Here is a 19,061-nt window from a genome sequence, read left to right on the forward strand (position 1 = left end):
CTAAGAATAGTTTTAATGCAACATACTTTTACTTTTACTTGAGTATATTTATGGAGAAGAAAGTCTACTTTTACTCCGCTCCATTTATCTACATTCAGCTCGCTACCCGCTACTGATTTTTATCGATCCGTTAATGCACGCTTTGTTTGTTTTGGTTTGTCAGACAGACATTCAAAGTAGGATCTATCGCATGCCTGCGTTTCACCAATCAAATACAGTCACTGGTGAGGTTTGGCTCCGTTTCACCAATCAAACAGAGCCAGGCGGTCACATGATTAACTGCACCTAAAGTTTCAGCGGCAAACAACGGCAGCAAAGCAGCACAACACAATGGCAGATAAATCAACAAACGCTTCGCGTCAACCAGAAGAGGGAGAACACCCCTGGCCTGACATAAAATCGATGTTCACCAAAAACAAAACAGTTATGTAATGTGTTGTCATGTGTCTCCCCAAACAAGTGGACATTTCAGCTTACATAAACTCAACGTCAAACTTGAGGAAGCACATCGCGGTACGTAACGTTAGTAGATATTTTGGCTGTCACCGTAGGCTGATGTTAGATTCCCTGCTATGAATCACTGTCAAGTACATAGTGTGGGGAAATGTATTAACGCACTGCAGCCTCATATACAGACAGACAGACAGACAGACAGACAGACAGACAGACAGACAGACAGACACACACACACACAGCAAAGCAGAGTAACTTAGCCACGATGGAGAGGAAATGAAGTTAAAGCTTAAAGTTTTGCCAGTTGATTTCAGTGAATTAAACAATGTATTTTCTATTAACTTACTTTTTCTGTTAGGTCCTACCTGTATGTTTTTCACACATTTATGTCATGGTGTCCCGCCATCATGGTGTGGTGATGAGTATTTTAATGGATAAATTCCCTGTAGCCTCTTTGATATTTTTTTCTGTCAACAGAGGGTTCACCCCAATAAATTGACAACATACACAGACCTGATAGAATCCCACAGAAAGAGAAGATCGTCTTCTGCTTAGGAACCCCCCCATCAAGAATGCAAAGATCACAAGCTCCCTTACTGTCTCTTCACGGCGGGTAACGCAGACAACATTTGACAAGCTTGTGATAAATTTTGTATGTCAAGCCAATCAACCATTTTCTGTGGTTAAGACACCATCCTTCAAGACTATGATAGAAACCCTGCTACCTCAGTGTACAGTTATGACCAGAAAAAACATTTAGCTGTAGAATACAGGAAGCTGCAAAGACAATGAAGAGCATAATTGTCAGAACACTGAGTGCTGGAAATCACGTTGCTACCACAACTAACTGCTGGTCTGCCAGACAACGTAGTTACTTAGGTGTCACCAGCCACTGGATAGACCATAACTCTCTGGAGAGACACTCCTCTGCATTAGCTTGTAGACGTCTCAAAGGCTCACACACATTTGATGTGCTTGCTGCAGCATTAGAGGATGTACATTCCGAGTACCAAATCAGGGAAAAAGTGACCAGGACAACAACAGACCGCGGTTCAAACTTCCTGAAGGCCTTTCGAGAACATGGCGCGCAGGAGAAAGATGACGGAGTCGCTGATGATGGACAGGAGGAGAGAGACTCAGAAGGGTCAAAAGATGAGAGTGAGTCGGAGGTGGAGTACCAAGATGTGTCTGCTAGTTTGGATAATGACACTTGCCTCGAATATCATCTTCCAAAGCACCAAAAGTGTGCATGCCATCTCCTCAATCTCATCTCTGCAGTTGACACCACTGCTGCAGGAGCACACAGCGTAACATGCAAGAGGTTGTCACGTGCTGCTTTTGCAAAATGGAGTGCTCTGTGGAATAAGACCAGCAGGTCAACCACAGCCCCCCCACTCCTTCGTGGAGAGGTGGGGCCATACTTGCCAACCCTCCCAAATTTTCTGGGAGACTCCCGAAATTCAGCGCCTCTCCCAAAAACCTCCCGGGACAAATATTCTCCCGAAAATCTCCCGATTTTCAGCCGGCGCTGGAGGCCACGCCCCCTCCAGCTTCATGCGGACCTGAGTCCTGGCCAATCACGTTATAACATCTACGGCTTTTAGAGAGTGCACAACTGCGCACTCAACAAGGAGACGAAGCAGAAGAACGAGGAAGATACAGCCATGGCGACGCCGATGATGAGTAAGATGAAGAAATACGCTTGTAAGTTCCAAACCGCAGCTGCGATTGGACCTGGATAGCCTCCGGGAAGAAGTAGTGGACTACCAAGTGCTTGGCAGTAAAGATCTTCCTCAGGAAGCAAGGATTGACCGGTTTTGGGCCATGCTAGGGTGAGATGGAAGATTCCAGACCCTAGTGCATTTGATGTAAGCACTTTTGTGCGTGCCACACAGCAATGCATCATCAGAGAGGGTGTTCAGCATGGTTAGAAAAATAGTGACAGAGAATAGAACAAGGATGGACAATTCAACCCTTAACTCAACAATGAGTAGATGAGTGTTATGTGTGTGTATATGTGTAAATAAATGAACACTGAAATTCAAGTATTTATTTTATGTGTATATATATATATATATATATATATATATATATATATAAATAAAATAAATACATATATATATATAGCTAGAATTCACTGAAAGTTAAGTATTTATTATATATATATATATATATATATATATATATATATATATGAAATACTTGACTTGGTGAATTCTAGCTGTAAATATACTCCTCCCCTCTTAACCCTGCCCCCAACAACGCCCCCCCGCCCCACCCCCGACCACGCCCCCACCCTCACCCCCCACCCCCCACCCCCCACCTCCCGAAATCGGAGGTCTCAAGGTTGGCAAGTATGGGTGGGGCAAAGATTCGGAGACCACAGATGATGCTCTAGCTGTCCAAAGTCGGTACACCAGGGTGGACCACTCATCTGCATCAGTTGGGGACGTCTCTGCGCTGCTGACCTGTCTCCACTCAAGATGAACTCCTACTCGCCCCACTATGGACTGGACTCTTCCACTATCATGTTAGATCCACTATGGACTAGATCCTCACAATATTATGCTAGATCCACTCAACGTCCATTGCATCGGTCGCCAAGGTTTCTCATCGTCATCCCATTTCTCATTGTCATCCCATTGAGACACTCGTGATTTAGGGTTATATAAGGGCTATATAAGTAAACATTGATTGATTGATTGATTTTAAATTGTGGAACGTGAAGGCAAGATGCAGCCCAATCAAACTCGTTGGAGCTCCCTGTTCTTCGCTGTAGAAAGGGTTGTGCGTATTCAGAAGGAGCAAGGGGAAAAGTTGGCAGAACTCACAAGTGCAATAGAACAAATGTGGGCTTTGCTGATTAATGTGGGTGAATCCACCTGTTTTAAGATCAATATAATGCAACATAATATAGTTTTCTTTACGTGGTCATGCGATAATTGTAGCTGATTTGTTGTGTAGTTTGTATGTTCATTTAACACACATAATGAAAATGAAAAAATAGATGTATCAAAAGTTGCTAAATACTAACTTTCATCTTTACATCTTTTATAGGCTCAATACAGCTGAAATGGCATTTTTGACTGAGTACGCTGCTATAATGAAGCCTGTTGCCATGGCCCTGAACATCCTCCGAGGGCAATCATCATTGCATATGGGCTTCCAGCTGCCAACACTTCACCAGTTGCAGGACAAGCTGAAGAAGTTGGAGTCATCTTGCAAAGTGTGTAGACCTCTCATTGATGTCCTGCAGGAGGGGATCCAGAAACGTTTTGAAGAGATGATGAAACAACCTGAGCTGAATGCAGCAGCTATACTCCTACCAAAATTCAGGACATCCTGGACCATTGATGAGAGCATCTTAAATGACGGTAAATATACTTATGCACATGTACTAATTTTCCACATGAAGATGGTGGGTATATCAATCCATGTAATGTTATTTTTATTTAAGTTCATATTGTATCAGTGACAAATTATAGGCTAGCAAGAGTTAGGAGCACATCAAAAACCAGCAGCTTGGAAGGCTATACAGTAGAAAGGAAAACAAATATGTTCAGACCTATTTCTTTTGAAATCACGTTCTCTTGCCACAGGCCTCGGCTATATCAAAAATCACCTGGACACTGACTTGGAGATGGATGATGCTCCCACAAACAGTAGTCACTCTGATGAAGATGACTTATTTGCATTGCTGAGTACAGGACAATCAAAAACAGGAGAGCTGGAGAGGTACCTTTCATGTCCATCCACTGGAGGTATGGATCTCTTGCATTCCTTTCCTCAAATCAAGAGCCTGCTACTGAAAATCAACACAGGCCTCCCAGCATCTGCAGCCTGTGAGAGACTTTTTAGTCACGCGGGACTCCAGCTTCACAGTGTGAACCTTGAGAGCCAGTTGTTGAAACTGAATAGTCACTTAACTGAGTGATTCTAAGTGAACATGCAAAACTTCACATGCACACGCACGCACACACACACACACACACACACACACACACACACACACACACACACACACACACACACACACACACACACACACACACACACACACACACACACGCACCCACACGCACAGTCGCACACACACTCACGCATGCATACAAACACTAATCAGAAGTGCAGTGTGTTCCCAGGTGCAGCCCCCACCTATCAGAGTTTATGGTTTGCGTAAAGGCTAACTTGTTATTTTCCTTTGTAATCTCTGCCTACTGAGCCTAAGTGCTGTTATTAAGTTATTGTGGCTCAATTTGCCTTAATTTGTTTTATATTAATATATTATTATTTAATGTATTATTGTTTTAGTTGCTTAAGAGATATTCTTGGCTCTGAATTTGTTCATTGCTATTTTCATGTTTTTGTGCATTATTTGTTGCCGTCATCATTAAACGAACAGGTTACTCATCAGTTACTCAGTACTTGAGTAGTTTTTTCACAACACTTACTCAAGTAAATATTTGGGTGACTACTCCTTACTTTTACTTGAGTAATAAAACTCTAAAGTAACAGTACTCTTACTTGAGTACAATTTCTGGCCACTCTACCCACCTCTGTCCACTCCCGGGGCCTTGCCACAGAGGAGCTTTTTAACTTCCTTGGCAACCTCAGCCCCAGAAATAGGAGAGCCCACCACAGATTCCCCAGGCATTTCTTCATCATAGGAAGACGTGTTGGTGGGATTGAGGAGGTCTTCGAAGTATTCCCTCCACCGGTCCACAGCATCCGCAGTCGAGGTCAGCAGAACAACATCCCCAACATACACGGTGTTGACAGTGCACTGCTTCCCCTTCCTGAGGCGAGGGATGGTGGTCCAGAATCGCTTTGAAGCCATCTGGAAGTTGTTTTCCATGGCTTCCATCAAACTCCTCCCATGTCCGAGTTTTTGCCTCCACGGCCGCTGAAGCTGCACACCGCTTGGCCTGTCGGTACCTGTCTGCTGCCTCCGGAGTCCCTTGAGTCAAAAGGACCCGATAGGACTCTTTCTTCAGCTTGACGGCATCCCTCACCGCTGGTGTCCACCAAAGGGTTCTAGGATTACCGCCACGACAGGCACCAACCACCTTGCGACCACAGCTTCAATCAGCCGCCTCGACAATAGAGGTACGGAACATGGTCCACTCGGACTCAATGTCCAGGGCCCCCCTTGTGACATGTTCAAAGTCCTTCCAAAGGTGGGAATTGAAACTCTCTCTGCCAGCAGACCCTCACAATGCGTTTGGGCCTGCCAGGTCTGTCCGGCATTCTCCCCCACCATCGCAGCCAACTCACCACCAGGTGGTGATCGGTAGAAAGCTCTGCCCCTCTCTTCACCCGAGTGTTTAAAACATGAGACCGCAAATCCGATGACACAACTACAAAGTTGATCATGGAACTGCGGCCGAGGGTGTCCTGGTCCCAAGTGCACATATGGACACCCTTATGCTTGAACATGACGAGCACAAAAGTCCAATAACAAAACACCACTCGGGTTCAGATCCGGGCGGCCATTCTTCCCAATCACGCCTCTCCAGGTTTCACTGTTGTTGCCAAAATGAGCGTTGAAGTCCCCCAGTAGAACAAGGGAATCACCCGGTGGAGCACTCTCCAGTACTCCCTCAAGTGAATCCAAAAAGGGTGGGTACTCTGAGCAGCCGTTTGGTGTGTAAGCACAAACAACAGTCAGGACCTTTCCCGCCACCCAAAGGCGGAGGGAAGCTACCCTCTCGTCCACTGGGTTGAACTCCAACGTGCAGGCTTTGAGCCGGGGGACAACAAGAATTTCCACCCCAGCCCGTCGCCTCTCACTGCGTACAACGCCAGAGTGGAAGAGATTCCAGCCCCTCTCGAGAGAACTGGTTCCAGAGCCCTTGCTGTGCGTCGAAGTGAGTCCGACTATATATAGCCGGAACTTCTCCACCTCAAGCACTAGCTCAGGCTCCTTCCCCCCCAGCGAGGTGACGTTCCACGTCCCAAGAGCTAGCTTATGTAGCCGAGGATTGGACCGCCAAGTGCCCTGCCTTCGGCTGCCGCCCAGCTCACACTGCACCCGACCTCTATGGCCCCTCCCATGAGTGGTGAGCCCATTGGAGGTGGGACCCATGTGGCCTCTTCGGGCTGTGCCCGGCCGGGCCCCATGGGGACATACCCGGCCACCAGGCGCTCACCATCGTGCCCCACCTCCGGGCCTGGCTCCAGAGGGGGGCCCCGGTGACACGCGTCCGGGCAAGGGAAATCTGGGTCCTTTGTTTTTATTTTTCATAGAGGTCTTCGTTTTCCGTTTCTTTACATCTTTATTCATTTTACTGTATGTATTTTGTAGTTAAAGCTGTTTTCCATTAGTTTTTTCAATTTGATATAAATTATGTTCTAATTCAACTATAAAAGTTTTTAATTTTTATTTCAATAAATCATAGATGCCAATAGGCCGCCGATCAGGATTGCTGATTTTCGAGTGAAGTATAGTATAGTGATCAGCCAATAGCGATTATGCCTTTTAATCCATCACAAACGCGGATTCCCTGTAGGTGGTACTGTGTTTATTGTTGGTGCCCTGGCTGACAGGTGGCTAGCAACTAAATGTGCTAACCTTAGCCTCGAATGGATTGGACTCCAGTGCTTGTTTGTCTGTGGCAAGGTGGGTAGTAACGTGCTATATTTACAAAGTTACATTGACTAAAGTACATTTTATTTCCAACTATAGACAACACATTGTAGTAAGTTGTTTTTATACATATGCTAACATTAGCCCTGTTAAAACTTCCTACCTGAAGTGCAAGTACCAATAAAAAAATAGCTACCAAATAAATCGGAAGTTACTCACCAGTTACTAGGTACTTGGGTCGTTTTTTTCATTGAACACATATTTACTTTTACTCAAGTAGTTATTTGGAAAACTCCTTTTATTTTGACTTGAGTCATATTACTCTAAAGTACTGGTACTTTCACTTGAGTACAATTTTTGGATACTCTACCCACCTTTCATTGGGACCTAGTCTGGGAACTGTATATGAATGGACACCAAATTTGGTACTTTTTTGACACTGACCGACTCCCGCCGGTCCGTAAAATCCAACGGTGCCATGTTACGGTACCTGGCCCGGTTGCCGACTAAGCTGGCTCTTCGCACTATGGCACTTGGCGATCACTCCAGTAGCACTGAGAGCAGACTCAGCTTAACTTTATCTAGGTAATGTTGCAATTTTCATTGCTAACAAAAAAATTTACTCAAAAACCGCTCCAACGTAAGTAAAGTAGAGCTCCACTTTTCCAGAAATGAGCTAGCTTGATGCTAATATACAATTTCAACACTTCAAAATTTGTTATTAAAACGGCAACTAAAATACATGTTACAATTAATCAGCTCGAGCGTAACAAGTTCAATACTTACAGTGTTAAAATGTTTTAGGGTGCAACAAAAAACAAAACAAAATAAAACAACTAACTATACAACATAAGTAAAGTAAGGCTCCACGTTTTCAAAAATGCACTAGCTTGATGCTAATATATATTGGCTTTGCAAGTGAAATGCTACCGATTAGTAGAGGTGTCAAATAAATCAATTTTTTAAATTAATCGCGATTCTTATTTGTCACGATTCCTAATGGATCAAAAATCGATTTTTTTAAGTGCATTAATTAATTTGTATTATTTGTCATCTGTTCTGTCCAGCCACTCGGGCAAATCATATTGTTGATGTAGGTGATCATATCTGCTGTAAACATTTACTTTAGAAAAGAGACGTGTTGGATACTTCTCTTGTTGCCTTATTTGACTTTATTAAATGTTTAGGTAGAATTTTATTAAACAAAACCAGTTTTCTTTGAAGTAATATAAAAATTGATCAGAGCTGTTTATTTTATGGAGGAATGTAGGTATTCATAGAACTGGCACCCAATGTTTTTTGTTTTTTTTAAATATTGATTTTTAATCGAGAATCAAATCGTTCCCCCCAAGAATCAAATCAAATCGAATCGTGTGGCACCCGAGGATTTACAGCCCCACTGATCAGCATTAGCGATTTTACATGGCGAATTCATCGCCTCTAAATTTGTTAATTAAAACTACAACTAAGATGCACGTTACAAACAGTTTGTGCCTGATGAGCACGATATTTACAGTGTTAACACTTTTTAGGGTGCAACAAAAAAACAAACAAAACGAACTATACACTATTGTCAACTAGCGTCTTGGACTTGCAACTTAATGTCAACTTGCAAATGACTCAGAAATGTGATAATAAAACAAGATATAACAACTGGACAGTAGTTGTCATAATTGGCTCATTTTTAAATGTTGCAATACAATAATGAGATTTTATTATTAAAAACAATTGATATCCATTCACACACAAAAGAGTATCGAACATTGGTATTATTGCGTACTGGTATCGATTACCAGGTACCGAAAATAGATCCCATCCCTAGAACTATAGCCTTGTTAATCCATCTGCTCCAGTCCCAACACTGCAATCTGAATCTAGAAAAGCGCTTCTGGGGGTCTCGAAGTGGAGAGGGCGCGACTGAGCTTCGTAGTTCATTTGGAGTCGGGGCTGGTGGAAGCCAAGAGATTTGTGGGCCGTATCGGGACACTCCTCCTGCGTGTCGCTGCGTGACGATAAAGGGGTGCACCGAGGCCAGTCTGATTCATCACCTATTTATTCACACAGAGTGGTTCATGGAAAGGAAATACAGTATTTTATACAGTATATTCTCCACCAGCAATCTGCGGCAGCTGTTGAGGGTACGCGCAACTAATACTGGGGCTTGACTCGCGACTGTTAGAGCAAGCAAGCAGGTCCCTGGCAGGCTTTGTTTCAGGTGGTAGGACGCTGGTAGGAGAAGGCAGGTAAATAACAACAGAGCCAGCTCAAACACGGTTTCTCTTTTTTTTTCATAGGAGATAATACAAGCGTTTGTGGCTGCTGCTTCTCAATTGTGCACAGACGCGTGTGTTGCAGACCTTTGCATCGCCTCATAAGAAGCTGGTGACACTTGAGTTGATTTGCTTTGGGACTATTTGCTGCAAGGCATCGAGTAAAACAACAACCGCGGGCAACCTGGCTGGGAAAAAACACCACTTTTCTGTATTTTCAATTGTCATCTTTATTACGGTAACACTCCTGCGTGTGTGCGTGCATGTGTGTGTGTGTGTGCGTGCGTGTGTGTGTGCGTGTGCTCTGGTCAGGCACATCCACAGGAGAAGACATGAACACTACCACACAATGATAGCACAATAAACTAGGTTTATTTTTCATTTCTTTTTATACTAGTTCTTTATTTCTCAATTATTTTCTGTTACGCCCCCCCAGGAAGAACCCCCCCCCCCCCCGCTTTTTGTCTATAAAATTGTTATAAGTACACCTACGCATAACATTGTATCCTTATTAACATTAGACAAAAAAATAAATATATTAATCAACTTACAACAAAGAAAACCATTTTTAACACTGTATTTTTTATTTTGTAACAGAAAAGATTTAAAATGCATCAATGTCAAAATATTATGAAAAAATATATATATATATAATATATATATCCCTATTTAAAAGCATAATATTTTTTTGATTGATGTATGGTTTATGGCAGGGGTGATTAAACCATGGCCAATTTCAATAAGCAACCTGGCTCTGCGGGGTTTTTTCATAATAAATTTAAATATCCTGGGGTTTGACAGGTGGCAAACTGTCACCACGTCATGGTCAATGTAAGAACCCCCGGTCAGTGACCATGACGTGTACTTTTTTGGCATTACAAGCACAGCATATTATTTGTATAATCCAATCCAAACAACCTTTCCTAATCATGGTGCAGAAAATAAAAATCAACCAGCACAGAAATTTAACACGTATGGTCACACATAACACAACCTGCTCACTGAACTTTGTGGATATTTTAGAAAAATACATCCCATCACCATAAAAAATTCAAAATTGAAATCCACTGCAAGGCATGATGGGAACATTCAACACACCCTCTCCACACTTATCCATGTTTGACGATTAGCTGCTTGATATCCATTATATTATCATAATATGTAAACACATGCACACACACACACACACATATACGTGTATATATGTGTATATATACGTGTGTGCATATATATATATATATATATATATAAATATAAATCAGAGGTGCCCACACTTTTCAGCAGGCGAGCTACTTTTAGTATGGCCAAGTTGAGATGATCTACCTCATCTTCACATATATAAATATATATGTATATATATATATGAAACAGACATTTTTTGTTAACATGTTAAAGCTACAAATTTGGGTATCAATTTGATACCAAGTAGTTACAGGATTGGTCATATTCAAAGTCCTCATGTGTCCAGGGACATGTTTCCTGAGTTTATAAACATAATATACATATTTTTTAAACGAAAGAAGATGTTGTGATGCCAAAAAAATATCGATGCAATCTTAGAAGTATCACTAAATACGCTCCTGTACTTGGTATCATTACAGTGGATGTTAGGTGTAGATCCACTCATGGCGTTTGTTTACATTTTGACACCGGTGAGCTTTGGTGTGTAGTGAAGCATGTTTAGCTATAAAGTAAGAAACTTAATTTATTTGTCGCCATGGAGGCGAGGATTGATGATTTAGAAGCAGCTAAAACACTGTAGACTGCGGATGGACTTTAGCCGCAAGCTAGCTCGCCATGTCCTAAAGCACCTCTTCCTGAGGGCGTTTCAGTGTTATAACTTCACCTTATCGTTAGTTTTTAAGCCAAAATGCGTCAGTTCTCCCTTTTTTGTCTATACACAGTGTCTGCTTGTAAGTACTCTGTAATTGTGCGCTGCCGAACATGCTCGTCTGCTCGTAATCCAGCAATGACATAACGTAACAACGACAGAGGCGGTATAGTACCGAATATGATTCATTAGTACCACGGTACTATACTAATAGCGGTATACCATACAACGCTACTATATATATATATATATATATATATATATATATATATATATATATATATATATATATATATACATATATATCACATTGAAGCCCAGTTTTATTTTAGATTAATATATTCGGTAATATATTATATACCCAATATATATATATATATATATATATATATATATATATATATATATACATATATATCACATTGAAGCCCAGTATTATTTTAGATTAATATATTCGGTAATATATTATATATCCAATATATATATATATATATATATATATATATATATTATTGGGTAATATATATATATACCCACAAACCACACAATATATATATATATATATATATATATATATATATATATATATATACCCAATATATTGATATATATTGGGTAAAAGAGTGTAAAGGTGACTATATGAGTGTTATTTCATGTTTTGAGGACTCTAATAAAGTGAAAAAACGTATTTAAATATATTTATGCTCCAACTATGAAAATATTTGTTTAACAATCATTTAGTAAGGCCTGGAACACTTAGTGGCGATAAACGAGTGTGTACTTGTACTCACCTATGGGGGTCTTTGGCGCTCACGATGATGTGAACACATTCCCTCTTGCTGAACGCTCTCTCTATCCAGGACTTCTGTGCCTGCACACACAAGAGCATGAAGCCGTTTAGTCGACTTGTCGGTGTTAAGACAAAAGAAAACAAAACAGATGTAGAAACTCTTGGATATTTGAAGTATTTCGTCTTTGTGTTTTACATAAAGAGCTGTTTTTTTCACCCGAAATTTGCAAGGCTGGTAAAAGAAATAGCCCAAAATCAAATGTCCACTGCAGAGGACGGTTTGAAAGAGGCTTTTCTCTTATTGATTGATTGATTGAAACTTTTATTAGTAGATTGCACAGTACAGTACATATTCCGTACAATTGACCACTAAATGGTAACACCCCAATAAGTTTTTCAACTTGTTTAAGTCGGCCACGTTAATCAATTCATGGTAAGTGGTATGTTGAAGGATTGTTGAATACAGAATGTTTGAAATGTATACATGCTTTTCTCTCCATTTCTCTGCATGCATCCTAAACAAATGGCATTTTTTGCAGTTCAAGTTTTTTTTCAAAATCATTTTGGCTGTTTTAAATTATTATGAGTGAAAGTTGACATGTTTGATCCCCCTTGCATCTTAAAAAAGATTTTAATTTAGACCACTGGCTTTTGATGTCCAGCAGAGGGTGCTGTTTTTACCCATTCAAAGCATGCAGCAAAACTTGACATCGTTTTCCGTTTTCGGCGAGGACACTTTCCTACTGAAATTATGAGGTGTGTGTGTGTGTGTGTGTGTGTGTGTTTTGTTTTTTTTGTGTGTGTGCACGCGTGTTGTGTGAGAGTGTGTGTCTATATATGTTAGACAAGGGTGTATTATGTAAAAATTTTTTTAAAAAAGTGTGGTTTAATTTGTTTACTTTTGGTTTAAACAAAAAAGAAGGAATGTACTGTAGCTACCTGCACATAAATCAGCATTTAAAGGTTGAAATTAATCATTCAAGTGGAAGTAGTTTTAAAAACGTACTTGTTTGAAAGTGTAAAGAGTATAAATATATTTAATTAACAGCATTTTTATATTTATATTTTATATTATATTTATTTTATATTTATTTCTGTATTTTATTTTATTTTTGGTCTTTAGAACGAGGGGTGCCCCAATCTGATGTCAGCCAAAAACAAGTATCTGATTAAATTGCATGTAAAATGTGCAATAGCAGTCCTGCTGCGTGTTTATTTAAATAAAACTGGACAGTTAAATGTGCTCCAATAAGCACACATGGTTGCTCTTTTCCTGTATTTTAGTGAAGTCATTTACAAAAAGTACAACTGCAAGGGCTCACAGCTACACAACAGCTAAGCACTCAATAGCACACAAGCTTGACGTACGTAATAATCATTGAACAATAAAACAGCACATTTGTCAATATAAACATGCATCAAATATTTATAGTTGCATATTACTTACACATACAAAGTCTCCAAGGCAGAAGCGTATCAGAAAGTGTCCAGTAACAAACGTGTCCGCATCATTCCACTTACTGTGCCATGAGTTCCACGAAACAAATCATTGTAACCACTACATGTTTGCCAAAAAACAATGACCCCTCCCCTTTGAACTTAAAGACAGCAGAATAATAAATATGTTGATGTTTTGATAACTAGCGTTGTTCTCTGACTTGTTTCACTTGATCAAACATTCCATGCTACAGAATAAAAAAATTTATGCCTGAACCATGCTATTATGGTATCGGATCAATACTCTCGGCTCCAATATCGGTGTCGTATTGGAAGTGAAGAAGTTCTGTCGGGACACACCTACCTTAGAACGTTGAGTGTGAGTTTACATAGTAAAACCGTCTGTAAAGAATATACCAAATAGTATTAAGCAAATGCTCCTTGAAATGTATTTTATGGAGAAAAAAAATTCGGAGCAAATGTGAGTGGATTTTTAGGACCTCAGGTTTAAGACAGGCAAGTCAAACTCGGTATTATTGAGGGCCACATTGCAATAATGGCCGCCTTCAGATGGTTGATTGTAACAGTCTAAACGTATATTAGCTTTGTTACACAATTTGCAGAGGCAACTGTTTGATGGATAAATTGATTATCCGAAAGTGGAATCGGAACAGGAAACATCGTATCAATCCCCATCCCTAGTTTGACCCGTGTGGTTTGACACGATACCTTTACAGGTTGCACTTCTGGCACGGCACACACCTGCAAACATGATTTTTACACAATATTTAGGTACGCCTTGATGTGCGATTAGCAACCCGTGTGAGTGTGTGTGTGTGTGTGTGTGTATCATTTAAATATATATTTTTCCAAGTTCAGGAATGTCTTTCATTTGCTCCTATGATGTCTAGAAAGGGTGGTCCTAAAGAGGTAGGAATTTGGAGATCTCAAGAAGGTAAGAAATACAAAAACGTGTGCGTGTGTGTGAGCGTATGTTAGTGTGTTCTTGTATTTCTACCCTTCCTGAGACATCAACAAGGAAAAGTACCTTCCATATGAGGACCGGTGAACAAGTTCGGACCAAAATCAAGGACCCATTACCGAAAATCCTTGCATCTAATAGAGAGCCAAATACTAGAGTCTGTGAACATTGCTCCAAAGTCAGGATTTTTTGTTGATTTAATGTGCATACAAAAGTAAACATTGGCAGGTGCAAAGGCAGAAAATATATGATAAAACAAGACGGCAGCTAAAGAAGGACTTCCACATTCATCCCCGAAAAAACCCGCCGAGTGAACAGCTGATTTTACGACTTCCGGTGCTGACGTAAGACAACCCGTGTCCTGTATGTGACCATAGGATGAACAAATACACTACGGTACTAAGACTATAGTGGCCATTAACAGTTAGCTTCTACAGCTAGGTTGCCCAAAGTGCTGCACAGGGGCCATCTGTGGTCCGTGCCTCGTTTGTCATCGGCCTTAAGCACTTTACAAATAACAAAAAATAGAGATCTCATTTGCACCCCTGGTGGTGAAATCTATCAAAATTAGGGTGGTCCCAAAAAGGAAGTTTTTTTCAAATTGACTCTGTCGGTTTTAAAAGTGCTTCCCTCTGGTCAACATATGAAATAACAAGAGTGTGTAAAAATTTGAAGTGGTTCCCCTCTGGTCAACATATGTAATAACAAGTGTGCGTAAGAAATTAAAATGCGCCCCCATTGGCCAACATTTTTTTTTTTTTTAAATGTATAGAGAGACATACTGTAATAACTTGAAGTAAATAATGAAGATTAAAAAAACAATTACAGCACGGTGGAAGAGGGGTTAGTGCGTCTGCCTCACAATACGAAGGTCCTGAGCAGTCCTGGGTTCAATCCCGGGCTCGGGATCTTTCTGTGTGGAGTTTGCATGTTCTCCCCGTGACTGCGTGGGTTCCCTCCGGGTACTCCGGCTTCCTCCCACCTCCAAAGACATGCACCTGGGGATAGGTTGATTGGCAACACTAAATTGGCCCTAGTGTGTGAATGTGAGTGTGAATGTTGTCTGTCTATCTGTGTTGGTCATGCGATGAGGTAGCGACTTGTCCAGGGTGTACCCCGCCTTCCGCCCGATTGTAGCTGAGATAGGCTCCAGCGCCCCTCGCGACCCCAAAGGGATTAAGCGGTAGAAAATGGATGATTGGAAAAACCGATTACAAACAAAAAATTCCCCCCAAAAATGAAATAACTAAAAGCAGTCTTTTTCTCACAATGTGTCGACTTTTTTTTTTTTTTTTTATAAAATTGGGAACAATTTCTCAATTCTTTGTGTTTATGTAATATTGCAATATTTTCTTGTAAAATTCTTACTTTTTTAATGTAAAATTCTTACTTTTTACTGCAAAATGGTGACATTTGTCATATAAAATTCTGACTTTTATCACAAGGCAGAAGCCCATTTTTTTGTTCTTGTAAAATAGTGATATTTTTTGAGTAAAATTATGACTTTTGCCATAATTTTTCCAAGTGAAATTCCAATTATTGTTACAATATTGCCAACATGTTTAAGTTTTCTTATAAAATTATGACTTTTTTCATAATTTTGCCAAGTGAAATTCCGTCTATTATTATAATATTGCCAACATTTTTAAGTTTTCTTATAAAATTGTGACTTTTGTCGAGTAGAAATACAACTCTTTTAATGAAACTGCTAACATTTTAAGCTTTTCTTCTAAAATTGCGACTGTTATTGAGTAAAATTCCAACTTTTATCATAATATTGCACACATTTTTCTTGTAAAATGTTGACTTGCGTTGAGTAAAATGACGACTTTTATTTTAATAATGGCAAAATTTTAAGTTTTTCTTGTGGAATTTTGACCTTTTTCTTGTGAAATTCCAACTCATTTTTCACAACAAGCTTTTTTATATTTGCATAGTATGTTTATATTGTTAATGTTGTAAATACACATCTTTATATATCTAGAAAGGGTGGTTCTGAAGAGGTAGGCATTCGGAGGTCTCCAGAAGGTAACAAAAACAAGAATGTGTGTGTGAGTGTGTGTGTGTGTGTGTGTGTGTGTGTGTGTGTGTGTGTGTGTGTGTGTGTGTGTGTGTGTGTGTGTGTGTGTGTGTGTGTCATTTAAATAGATTTTTTTTCCAAGTTCAGGGATGTCTTTCATTTGCTCCTATGATGTCTAGAAAGGGTGGTCCTAAAGAGGTAGGCATTTGGAGGTCTCAAGAAGGTAAGAAATACAAATACGTGTGTGTGTGTGTGTGCGTGTGTGTGTGTGTGTGTGTGTGTATATGTGTGAGATTGGGGCACATAATATTAGTAGTTGCATTGGCAGCATACGCAAGGTCCGCAGCGTGGGATCGCAGCCCGATAAAGATCTCTTCCAGGATCCGAAAATACGCGCACAGATCCTTCAATAAATACTGAGGAGGATCCATGCAAGAAAAAAGATCATCTTATTACATTTGAAAGAAAATGGCCCACGGGGGGGGCAAAAAGCAAGCAAAATCATGTTAGACCATAACCTTAGAATTAAACTGCAGTACAACGAAATATACTTAAAATGTTTTTACACTTAAAATTTAGACATCCATTTACAAATTAAACTGAAGTACCGATACAGTGATTTTATTATCAAATGTATCTCTAAATCAGGGGTTCTTAACCTTTTTGACCTAGGGGGCCAACTTTTTCCCCCACAATATTAACACTGAATTAGTAATGGAACGCTTGATTTTAATCATATTGAATTATTATATCTAACTTACTTCCAGTTTACAACCTCGTCAAATCATTTGAACGCATGTGTTCATCACAAAGATTATTATTTATTTAACAAATAAACCTGAGGCTTAGGTCAGGCTAATTAGCAAAATAAGTACTGATAAGACTCATAAATGACTGACAAACATAAATGTACATAAAATTATGCCAGGCTAAAATAAATACATTCTAATTAAATTAATAATAGATAATACTAATAATAACAAACTTTCAATAAAATCAAAGTGTAAATGAAAATACAGCTACACCACTTTAGTCATATTTTTTGCGCTTAAGACTTTATCTCCAGACTTCTTCTGTTTGTTTGATATTGTCATTACTGCCACAAGTGGTGGAAAAGTGTATTACAACTAAGTACCGCTGCGGCTGAGACACACATTATTTGGCGGACCACTGAGAACGTTTATTTTAGTAATCCATTGTTGAGTTAATCCGATTAATCGAGTATTCGAATAAAACCCGCTTGATAACCTCGACGCGTATTTTAGGGAAAATGGTTGAAATAAAAGATGTTTCTGCTTTCCATAACACTCATTCTTTTTTTTAACAGTTCACATTTAAATTGGAATTTTTAACATTTTAAAAATAAAAATGACAAATAAATGAAAAATGCCGCCACCCATGTCACGGCGCCCAAACTCTCAACTCTCATGTGCTGACTGTGCAGAAACTATGTCCACATATTTAAAGCTCCATGTGATCCCGATTTAAAAAATATATATATTCGTTACGCTCATTAAAGGATTCATCGAAGAAATGGAACATAATTAAAAGAATTTTTCGAATCAAAGTAATCGATTTGATCGATTAATCGTTGCAGCCCGACCCTGAAAATAAACAGAGATGTGTTAACAAAGTTAAATTGACAATATTTTTGATACGACTGTAACGCTGACGAGGCTTTCTAATCGTTTGCTTGGTTTAAAGGAGCAAAAGTATGATGAACTAAAATGAATAAACAAGATAATAAATCACCCTTTTGACTCAAAGATAAAGAAGTAGTAGATTTCCTTCACGTTTCAGGTGTGTTAATGGAGATTTAGAAATGCGTACATGTAAATCAACAGGGGCGGCAAACGCCTTCTGCCCGAGTGAGTCAGAGCTTTTTTTCCTGCTCCTCACGAAAAGACAATGGTTGTCAGCAAGTTAGCAAACAACAGAGTTAGGAGGAGTAACGATGCCAAATTCTAACATAATTGTGCTTAAGAGTTATTAAACAAATTTGAAGCAGTTATGACAAATATCCTTTATCCATCCAATTGTCCGTAGAAAGTAGGACTTCAGCTATCGATTATTTTAGTGATCGAGTAGTTAATTTCGATTAATCAAGTAATTGGATAAATCCCACTTTATAACCTCAATGTGTCTTTTAGAGAAAATTGCTGAAGTAAAACAAATGTAATAACCTATATTTGTAACTAATAAACTACACAATCAACATTAAAATTGCACTTTCAACAAAAAGTAAACCTAAAAATACGAACCAACACACCACGGCTCTTATGAGTGCTCTAGAAAACTTCCTTTTAACAACACTCAGTAAACGTTTGGGAACTCAGGGGACCAATTTTTGAAGCTTTTCAGGTGGAATTCTTTCCCATTCTTGCTTGATGTACAGCTTAAGTTGTTCAACAGTCCGGGGGTCTCCGTTGTGGTATTTTAGGCTTCATATTGCGCCACACATTTTCAATGGGCGACAGGTCTGGACTACAGGCAGGCCAGTCTAGTACCTGCACTCTTTTACTATGAAACCTATGTTGTAACATGTGGCTTGGCATTGTCTTGCTGAAATAAGCAGGGGCGTCCATGATAACGCTGCTTGGATGACAACATATGTTGCCCCAAAACCTGTATGTACCTTTCAGCATTAATGGCGCCTTCACAGATGTGTAAGTCACCCATGTCTTGGGCACTA

At 39.7% G+C, this 19,061-nt stretch overlaps 1 protein-coding gene across 4 annotated transcripts in view; it reads right to left on the minus strand.

Annotated features, from left to right (window-relative positions):
* trpm3 (transient receptor potential cation channel, subfamily M, member 3) overlaps positions 1–19,061 on the minus strand; it is a 542,866-nt gene that overhangs the window by 247,287 nt on the left and 276,518 nt on the right. For all 4 annotated transcript variants that reach the window (XM_061980556.1, XM_061980560.1, XM_061980559.1 and 1 more), the window contains one exon: positions 11,932–12,011. In XM_061980556.1, the coding sequence (XP_061836540.1) occupies positions 11,932–12,011 (80 nt within the window). The remainder of the gene's footprint in view (positions 1–11,931; positions 12,012–19,061) is intronic.

This window comes from Nerophis lumbriciformis, linkage group LG20 (assembly GCF_033978685.3).
Source record: "Nerophis lumbriciformis linkage group LG20, RoL_Nlum_v2.1, whole genome shotgun sequence".
In the NCBI taxonomy this organism is placed as follows: Eukaryota; Metazoa; Chordata; class Actinopteri; order Syngnathiformes; family Syngnathidae; genus Nerophis; species Nerophis lumbriciformis.